The 11,044-nt window shown below is 39.8% G+C and overlaps 1 protein-coding gene across 1 annotated transcript; it reads left to right on the forward strand.

Moving 5' to 3' along the window:
* The first annotated feature begins 272 nt into the window (after positions 1-272).
* arg2 (arginase 2) lies at positions 273-10,908 on the forward strand. Its single transcript, XM_084742452.1, has 8 exons — positions 273-502; positions 642-714; positions 6,872-7,046; positions 7,724-7,883; positions 9,066-9,160; positions 9,252-9,356; positions 9,490-9,626; positions 10,124-10,908. Exons 1-8 carry the CDS (start codon positions 389-391, stop codon positions 10,312-10,314), a joined length of 1,050 nt encoding a protein of 349 aa, XP_084598578.1. The 5' UTR covers positions 273-388; the 3' UTR covers positions 10,315-10,908.
* Positions 10,909-11,044: the final 136 nt, after the last annotated feature.

The following is an 11,044-nucleotide window of genomic DNA, read 5'->3' on the forward strand; positions in this document are numbered from 1 at the left end:
AGCTCCATATTTTGATCTGTTTTTGTTGTTGTTTTGCTTGTTTTGTTATCTTGTTTTGATGTGGTTTATATTTTGTTAATGTTGCATTAAATGTTTATTTCAAATGAAATAAAAAAACGTTTAGAATATGCTATAAACACTTAACATTTTTAACTTTATAATCATGTGAATAAATTAGGGTGTGAGATAATCCCCACCGTTGATTTTATTCGCCCTAATTCGGCAGCTCATGAATATTAAGTAGATGAAGAAGCCATAAGACCGGCCCCCTGCACCAGCGCGGCCACATTCAGCATCCACCAGGGCAACATTTCACAGGGCTTTCATCAGACTTTTTGGACGCCAGGCGTCGGTTTCATTTGGGACAGATTTTATTGAAAAGAAAAAAATGGCGTTGAGAGGACCTTTATTCCGTCTTCTCAGAGCTCAACTCAGCCACACTTGCCAACAAAGCAGAGCTCAATCCGTGGCGGTGCTGGGAGCTCCGTTTTCAAGAGGACAGGTAAGAATTATGCCTTCTTTCTTTTGGGGGGGGGGGGGGGGCGTGAATGGGACCTTTTCTTTCTTTTCTTTTAAAAACTCAGTTTCAGTATTATTTTTTGGCTCTTAACTAACTATTTTCTGTTTATTCTTTCTGACAGAAAAGAAGAGGCGTGGAGCACGGTCCTAAAGTCATCAGAGATGCGGGGCTCATCGAGAGGCTCTCCGGTTTAGGTAGGTGCTGCTGCTGCTGCTGTGTTATGTAACAGTGGTGGATGGCTATAACCTGCTATTATCCCGGCCAGCCTTTAGACAGATTTAACCGGTCTTCAGCCAGCCTGTTACATCACCGAAGACAGTAAATATAAACATCCGACATCTCGCCTTGGAGAGGTCATTCTGTGTTGCTTTAGAGAACAAATTGATCTCTGCTGCTTTAGTTTTAAAAAAAATCCTTTCACCAGCATTTTAAGAAATGTTATAGTGATACAAAAGATGGGACGTATTTAAATAGGATGAATGACCACTGAATTTAAGATTTATAGCGAAATACAATAAAAATAGACACAATAAACTGTATAAATAGCCGCACTGTAACAGTATAATATAAATAATGGCGACTACAGCCTCACGATGAACCTCCAGCTACCAAAACGATGCCATACATGGGTACAAATACTAAAAAAGTAAAGCAGGGTCACTGTGAAACAGCATTAGAGGACACTGTGAGCTTCACCATGCCAGGTGCTTTCGCCTCTTTCATTCGTGTGAGCCACATGTCCGCCTTAGTCATTCTTGTCTTCCAGCACATGCTCGGAAGGACGCAGGAAACGGATGGCTCACTTGTTTCCATTCTGTCGTCACCGCTGCTGCAGACTGTAAAACAACCCCTTTTGTGCGTCGTTTCACCGGCAGCGCCTTCCCCGCCGGTGCGGTCAGCTTTGAGGCTGGAAAAAGGACACCTCAGGCGGAAGGAATCCTCCCTTTATTTAAAAAGCTTGAGCCGTCAAGGTCGCATTGTGATTCAAACTCCACGCCTGCATTTCAAAGGAGGTTTAGCAAAGCCTGCAGTAACGACAGGATGACTGTAGACCTGTAGCAGGTTTCAAAATCAGGTCACTATGAATTAAGTCAGGCTTTCAGCCTTTCCTGTAGACTTTAGTCCCTGTTAAATATTGTCCAATACCTGCTGGTTGCCACAGTAAAGTAATAAGGGCTGTAAATGTATAGTTGTGTCATGTCTAGTGTTTTTTTAATGAATAATCTGTCCAACATAATTGGGATGCTGTGTAAAACAACGCAAAGTAAAGCAATTATGTGCAAATGCATTGCGACCTATACGCATTCAAATATGGTACAAAGACAAGATATTTAATGTTCAAACAGATAAACTTTATCATCTTTTGTAAATATAAACTCACTCTGAATTCGATGCCTGCAATATGTTCCAAAAAGGTTGGGGACAGGAGCAACAAAAAGACTGGAAAAGTTGTGGAAAGCTAAAAAAAAAAGAAAGCTCTATTAATGCTTAAAGGTACATAAAGGGTTTGGAACAACATATGCTGCCATCCAGAGGAGACATCCCTGCTTATTTCAGCAAGACAAATGCCAAGACACATTCTGTATGTTTTACAACAGCGAGGCTTTGGGTTTTACAGTTTCTCATTTAAGAGTATTAAGCACTTAATGTATATTGTGGCGTTCCCTGAAGGCACTGAATGAGATAAAAAAAAAACGAGCTAGACTTGTCGGCTGATTGAGCAAACTGGCAGCACCCTCTACAGTACATTGTGTCCTTAGATGAGTGAGATTCTAGCCACTTAAACTCCCGTTTCCATTCACTCCTAAATCTTTATCTGCCATCTCATTTTTTCATAGTCAGCTTTTTGTGTTTCTGGTTCTTCTGTTAGTATAGTGTTTGCACTTTGAGTTGGCTTAGTAAACCCATAATTCAGTATCTCTGGCTTCAGTCGTGAGCAGGTGTTGAGAACTGTTCATGTTTTTCTGTAGAATGTTGAACTACAAAATGAGAAGTCATCAGCATGCGTAATTGGGATATTTGGTAACCAGAGTGGCTTTTTTTGGCCACCGGGCCACAGTTCATGCTGAACCCTGTTTTGCAAACTGAATAAATTATTTAAAACACCCTCTTAGATTAGCTGTAAAATGCATTGTCACGAAGCTGAGAACAGGGCTGTTTGTCTGATACCATGAAAAGTTTACTTTTTAATGCATCAATGCAGCAGTAATATATTAATCCCAAAATAGCTGATATAATAATGTAGTGAGACTTTGATACTTTAAGTACATTTTGCTGACATTACTTACTAATGTAAGGTTTTAAATACAGGACTTTTAATTATACAACAACAAGAGGTAAAATACTGTAATTAAAGTTGTTGAACTGTACTCTATTATCCATGTGATTTATTTATTTATTCATTTATTTATTTATACTAGTGACGTTGATCTTGAAATTGATCGTCCCAAAAGTCAGCACTTTATCCTTGTATGACTTCTGATTATAAGGTCAAACTGGGGCCACGGTTGTTTGCTCATGCAAACAACATGCAGTGCCCACCCTCCCCCACCCCACTTTGCTGTAACCTACATAGGCTTAATGTATTTTTATGTAGGCATTTTTGTATTTTTAATTATCTACACCTGCCTTGCTAGAAAACCAATTGCGTTTCGTGGACAAACAAAGCTGAAAGTTGAAGTTAACTTATAAGGAGGTCACCATGTACTGGATGGTACAGCAAGAGTCTGGAACCAGGAGTGCCTGTTGACCCCACAGAAGATTAACACTAGGACACAATATGTATGATAAGGTTGCTATAAATACACTAGACAGTATATCACAGCCCAAGTATAAGCTACAAGCATTATACTGCCACTGATAAGAATACAAGGTTGCACAGACTGCAGGTTCTTACATAAATATAAATGCCGATAATGGCAGCTTTACGTACGTCTTCGCACAATGGCTTATCTAGGTGTGTGACAGTTAAGGTCAGTAGTACCTGTTCCTGTTTTCAGCCCCAGAGAGTTACGCAATGTGCCAGGTAGTTCTACCGTGTCTGGTGCCGGGCATCTGCTCATCAGCTGTAAACATCAGATGTTGCGCAACATGCTTTACACCCAACCCCACCCCAGTCCTCACCATCCAGAGTATTTCTACAGCTGGGGCATCATTTCATCTTCTGCCACAGAGCTACTTTTATCCCTCTGGCAAGAAGCCACACAGTTATTATTAAGGACTGCAGTTATTAGATCTATATATATATATATATATATATATATATTTATATATATATATATATATATATATATATATATATATATATGTATATATATATATATTTGACTGCAGTGTGTGGCAGTTAAAGGGACTCATATTTGTCAAGACATAATAGACATAACATACGTTTTCAAATATATTTACATTTCTGTTCCTTGTATTTAAAGGACTAACATGTAGGATTTAGTTGGTGAGGTTGTAGATTGTAACCCCTCACCTCACACTCCCCTTCCACCTATTGTGACTACGAAACTTGCCAAAAAAAAACAAAAAAAAAAAAAACAAAAGGCCCACTCTAGAGCCAGTGTTTGGTTTGTCTGTTCTGGGCTACTGTAGAAACATGGCGGCCCCCATGAAAGAGGACCCGCTCCCTCTGTAGATACAGAGGTCAGCTTCTAAGGCAACAAAAAGACAGTTCTTATTTTCAGGTGATTATACACAAATGGAAATGTACTTAAGAATAACATATTCAATTTCTGCCATATTATGCCCATAAATCCATTTAAATCTCACTCACTGGACTTTTCCATCAATCCTGGTATAATTCTTTAGTTACTGAAAGATACTGAAGAACTATCCAGACACTAAGATCTCTGCTAAATATATGTTTAAGCACTGGAGATCTAGAATTATGATCAATATTATTATTATTATTATTATTATTATTATCATTATTATTATTATAATCTTAGATGGAAAACCAGACACAGTAGTATCCTATGATTTTTAAAGCTTCTTTTATCGTAGGAAATTACATCTTGTTGAGAACCAGGAATGTTCATGATAATCATTATTAACTGATTAACTGCTGTCAAGAATTTAGCCGATTTTTAACTTATTAGACTATAACGTGGGTTTTGTGTAACCTCTGGAGCTCAGAGGTTTTCTCGCAGTGTGGTTTGGTCTCTCATGTTAGTCTAGGGATGACAGTAATTGTGCTCGTCCGACATGGTTTTCTTATTATATTATTTTCGACAAAACAGATTTGTAATGGGTTTATTTTATTTTTTTTATCAAAGATCAAACATCCTTAGTCTGCTGAAGCTGAAGTCAATGACCTGTGTGGAGTCGTCTTCCTGGTGGCCTGATGTCAATTTGAAAGCAGTGAAAAAAGATACAGCTGCCATGTCACCAGCTGAGCCCAGGGCATGAAACTAAACCCTAACAGAACTAAACACCATGTCATCTTGAATTCTCGACACTGTCAGGGCTACTGTCAGTTTGTACAAACTGTCTCAACAAAAAAAAAAAAAGATCATACAAATAATCAAACCAGTTATCTTTGGGATTTATCAGCAGTAATCAGTACACTGATAGTAGCAGCTATAATCTTGTATTTTACAGTAAAAAGAAGCAGAACTTGCAGCGTGTCGCTGCTGTAACGGACTTTTTGAATTTTCCTGCAATAGATGCTCAAGATTGCACCAAAGACAAGGCTATTCCTGTCCTGTCTACGAATGGTAATGGACCACATTGGTTCCCCCTTAGATCAGCAGAGTAACACTACACTGCCATCAAGTCTCACGTTGCCAGATGGACCCCCAATATGGTAGATCACATCGCTTGTTTACTTCACAGTCTGCACCCTAAACTAAGTGGAAATTTTTCAGTCTTTACCTCTGCAGCCACCTACCACAGGGTGAACTGCAGTGACTGAAACCGGAGCTGGCGTGGGAAACGGGCCAAGTGGAAAGTGCTCCGTCACTAATCCTCCACTGGCATTCAATGATTCAGTCTCCTGAGACTGCAAGGTAGACAGATGCACGTTAAGTCATGCTGTTTAAGCCACAGATTATGTAAGCTTCTGAACTGAAACAGGGACCCGCAGTCTCCAGAGCACAACGTGGCATTAGAGACTGTCAAGAACCAACAGATTGCAGGTTTCTTCCATTCAGTAACCAGCGTGTGTCTGTGTAAAACTCTAAGGCCTTTCTCAGTGAAATACTGTACACCACACCAAAAGAATGACAACATGCAAACCCAGCCCGAGGTACAAGCAAACTAAGCAACTGCTTATGGCCCCCAAAAGAGTAATATTATTTGAACTGGCGGGCTAGCTAATACTATTGGTATAATAAATTCCAATTGGTGTCACATTCATGCACACTGTGCACAGACTTTGAAAAGTAAAGTGCAAAGTCTTGTGAGTTTGCTCCTTTTTAATGATCAGAAACCATAGAGGGGTAAAAACATGACAGGCTTACATTACTATGATATGAATATCACAGCTACAACTAATTAAATTGTTCAGTGGGAGGGCCCACAGCCCTGGCCGCATGCCTTAAAAGTGGAGCTGCATGATAAGGTTTTTTTTTTTTTTTTTTTTTTTTTTTAAGTTCACATTAGACTGATTCACTATTAGTGGGAATGATCATTTTTGGACCACAATTTTCTTTTTCATTGAAAAACGATTAAAATCATGATGGTGGGACATTTGTTGGGGTCTGTACCAAACAAACATGTTTTCTTACATCGAGAGCAAAGTTTTTAGGCCAGAGCATCTCTGTAGCTCTACAGTACGTCACCATAATGCTGAGTAGTCAAACATGTTTTCTTTATCAGGAAATTGCAGCCTCTGCCATTTGGATGTTGCACTTGGCCATATTGCGATTTTGATCAAATTAAAATTAATCATGTGGGGGGGGGCACAGCCCTGGCAGCATGCCTTAAAATTGGAGCCGCATGATAAGTTTTTTTTTTTTTTTTTTTTTTTTTTTTTTAAGTCCACATTACACTGATTCACTATTAGTGGGAATGATCATTTTTGCACCACAATTTTCTTTTTCATTGAAAAACGATTAAAATCATGATGGTGGGACATTTGTTGGGGCCTGTACCAAACAAACATGTTTTTTTTATATCTGGAGAGCAAAGTTTGTAGGCCAGAGCATCTCTGCAGCTCTACAGTATGTCACCATAATGCTGTGTAGGCAAACATGTTTTCTTTATCAGAAAATTGCAGCCTCTGCCATTTGGATGTTGCACTTGGCCGTATTGTGATTTTGATAATATTAAAATTAATCATGCTGCTCTACTTAAAAGCATTAAGTGCTTGAACTGATGGCAGCTTGTTGCTGTTGTTTTCCTCAGACTACTCTGTCCATGACTTTGGCGACCTCAACTTCCACCACCTTGAGAAGGACGAACCCTACATGGACGTTAAGTCTCCTCGCAATGTGGGTGCAGCAAATAAGATGCTGTCCGGCGCAGTGAGCAGAGCTGTCGGTGCTGGGCACACCCTCGTCATGCTGGGAGGTGATCACAGGTAATTATTATTGCACCCCTTTTTTTAATTCTCATTTCTGATTGGGCGATTGCAGCATTCTGTTGTCAGTTATGAATGGTAGGCTGCTGCTATGAAAACAGACCATTGCTATGGACGCAGTTCTGATCACAGACTCTGGAGGACTGGGTTGCAGAAACAAGGATTCATTTTTAAACATGATTAAATCATGGTTTAACTTTAAATTATGTTGCAACAAACTGAACTTAACCCTCTCTTTAAGCCTGAGTTTAGTTTTTACTCTAAACCTAGATTTAAATTTAATTGTGTTGCACCAAAACTTTAAACTCCAGTTTAAAATGTGAGCCAGCATTAACTTTAAACTTACATTCAAGGAGGTTTCACTTTCAAAATGGCTGCTTTTTTTTTTTTTTTTACTCAAGCTGATACATAATTTGGGCAACTATTTTTTCTTAAAGGAGGAGAAATTAGAGCTTCTCCACTGAGCCATTATGAGGAGCCTAACTAGGCTAATTTTTTTGTTTTATTTTGTTTTGTTTTACTTTTTAGTTAGCTGGAAAACAATGCAAAATTAGGTATACAGTATTCAGGTGCCCAAAGGTTACTCTACATCATCCAACCATACGTGTAAATGCTTTGACATCAGTTACACTCAGCCTGCATTTGATATTTATACGACTGTCCTTCTCCTTTCACAGCCTTGCTATTGGATCAGTGAGAGGCCATTCCCTGCAGTGTCCTGACCTGTGTCTCATCTGGGTTGATGCTCACGCAGACATAAATACGCCCATGACTTCTCCATCAGGAAACCTCCACGGCCAGCCTGTAGCATTCATGCTCAAAGAGCTGCAAGACAAGGTATGGAGAAATTCGCTAAAACAAAATGTAGTAGGCTCTCTTGCATTTCAGACACATTTTTAGCTGTAGACAAGTCCACAGAACTTGGTAGTATTTTAAAAATGATTCTCTGCATACTGCATAAAGAAAAACAGTTCTAGACACAAAAAGTCACAAGACTGTCTGGTTTTGCTGCAAACCAAATTTCAGGTAGGACTATCAAGACTGAACTGAAATGAGGTCCTGGATGAGCACTTATATCTTTTCTTGGTATTGTATTGTTTTAAACATACGGTATTAAAAAAGATTTCAGATACTGATACTTTTGACAACATTATAATCTTTGTAGGCGTCTTACGTGTTTTTAAAACCAAGAGCCCACTCACTGATCAAACTAATCCAAACAAATCAGACGACCAAGCTTAACAGGTTCAAACAGTTGACTTAAAAACCTATCTCAAAATTGTGAATGAAGAGACACTCCTTGTCCTGTTGTGTTTAAAAGTGGTAAGGTGTGTTCAAACACCTACCGAAAGAAAATCTGGAACACCCAGTTAGGCAAACTAAACAAACATCCACCATAACAACAGGAAGCTGGAAACTGTAATGTTGGTAGTTGTCTTCCAAAAAAAATTTTAAACAAGGACATGCAGCACTGGTACACTTGGTAAAACAATAAATAAAGTGTAAGCGAGTTTGTCATCTTCGTCATGAGCTGGAAACTGAAGGCAGATCTGGGTTTATAATCACCAGAGCAGTGCTACAGGCTGCTGGAAAAAGTTACACCACATAAAAGACATCAAAATCTATAATTAAAGGGACCACTGTCCCTGTAATTAGTATTACAAGGACTACTCTACAGGAATGTTTGGTCACCAGGGTAACCCCGGTTCTCTGAAAACTGAGAGAGGTATCACGTCATTACATGGACAGTCGTGGAGACGACTGTCGGGGTAATTGGTCGGCCATGGATCTGTCACGCCATGTGTAATTTCAGGGGACTGAAACTGAACTCTCAGCAACATTTAATCAGCACTCTCCAAATCCTGTACATTTTGTACAATGCCACGTGCTAACATGTAACATGCTAACAGTAACCTTGGTGTAAACTGTCAGATATCACCCAATGGTGGACGTTTTTTCCGTCCGTACATTCGCACATATAAGGTTCCATATTACATTATCTCCATCTGTCCACCACAGATGCCAGATATCCCAGGGTTCTCCTGGATGAAGCCGTTCCTCCAGTCGAGGGACCTGGTGTACATCGGACTGCGGGATGTTGACCCCGGAGAGCAGTAAGTATCACTTGTAAAACTTTTACCATTACTTTACCAACATGTGAGCACTGTAAAAATAGTCTCTGATGATTTATGTTGTTTATTACAGCCACATCCTGAAGAGCCTGGGTATCCAGTACTTCACCATGAGAGATATTGACAGACTAGGCATCCAGAGGGTCATGGAAGTCACATTTGACCATCTTCTGGCAAGGTATCTTATCAGATTATGATATTGACTCACTGTTTAACATTTTAACATGACTGTATGATCATTTTTCAGGTTTAACATACTTCACCGAAATGATGTGGGGCCTTAAATGTAACTTTCTCACCTTCTTGAACAGAAAACAGCGGCCGATCCACTTGAGCTTTGACATCGATGCGTTCGACCCGTCTCTGGCTCCGTCCACAGGCACACCGGTCAACGGAGGTTTGACCTACAGGGAGGGAATCTACATCACAGAGGAAATCCACAACACAGGTACAGATTTCTACAAATAAGATCCATAGTCAGTGTATTACCTGCAGCACATGGTGATCGGCACACCCCCAGTTTATAGGAGCAGAAGGAGTACTGGTGTAGGACAAAAAATAACACAAAAATTGACCCATTGAGGCAGCAATGGAGCAGCAACTCCTGTGTTCTGCAATTTAGAATGACTGTTTTGGAGAGAGCAGAGGTTGGCCTATAATTTTGCTGTTTCCCATTGGCAAGGACTGTCTGATGTCAAGTTAAAGTGGTGAAAATATTCTAAATATAGCATACACTTACACAGTTGGGCCTTTTTTAGGTGTCTAAAATCAGTTTTGCTGCAGACGCTGTCCACAGCAGCACATTGCTTAGCTTCATACACCAGTATCCCTGCTGCATCTCCAAACTGGAGACCATCTACTGTAGGTAATGCACTGACTATGGATAAGTACCTCTGAATTACTGTCGGGTGTTTGTGTCTAACGTGCGAATGTGTTTGCGTGCAGGTCTGCTGTCAGCCATGGATCTGGTAGAAGTAAACCCCATGCTAGGGGCCAACAGTGAAGCCGTGGAGGCCACCGCCTCCTTAGCGGTCGACGTCATTGCATCATCTCTGGGACAAACGAGAGAAGGCGCGCACGCATCCATCGACGAGATTCGTACTGTGAAGGACGACACAGAGCAGCTCCGCCTCTGAGAGCGTGAAGCAAAGCTATGAACTGTTATCAGCATCGTCCCTGAGCATTCCACAAAGACTCAATCTAATAAGTTTTGAAGTTTTTGAAGTCTTTGCTGTTTAGTGTCATCTTTTATGACAAAAACCAAACTGTAAAAGCTTTTACAGATTTGAGGAGAAAAGTTCGAATTAATATTGCTGAGATAAAAGCCTGTGACATAATTTAGAAACCACTACAGTTGTCGATGGGAATAATGTTCACTGAAACAGCGATACTAAGTTATTTTGCTCCTGTATGTAATAGGTTACATGTTAAGTGAGGACACAGCTGCCACATATTTATTGTGTGTGGTTTACAAGAGAATGAACCTGCCTCCAAGGTATGAGAAACCAAGTTTGACTTAGTTTTAAGTCCATGGTCTAATGTGGACTAACTGTTTTGTGGCTGTGCCAGTTACTAAGAGTTAGTAAAGATGTGTTTGCACTTTTGGACCAGCTGTGGTTACTATATTTTCTTTAGAGTTTACTTTTGTATTTTCACAATTAAATCATGTATTAGAATTACTGTGTGTATAAATATTTACTGACAGCATCAGTATTAATTGGCCTGAAAATTAACATCCAGCTCTTATTTAAATGCGAGCAACATTTCTTTAGCATTTCTTTAACTGTTCTAACAGTCTGAGAACCAGACAAATCATGTCTTTGTTTGCTTTGGCAGACACGTCATTTTTGAAATAGTGTGGGGTTG

The sequence above is a fragment of the Lutjanus erythropterus genome, chromosome 18 (genome assembly GCF_056507025.1).
Source record: "Lutjanus erythropterus isolate fLutEry1 chromosome 18, fLutEry1.hap2, whole genome shotgun sequence".
Taxonomy (NCBI): Eukaryota; Metazoa; Chordata; class Actinopteri; order Lutjaniformes; family Lutjanidae; genus Lutjanus; species Lutjanus erythropterus.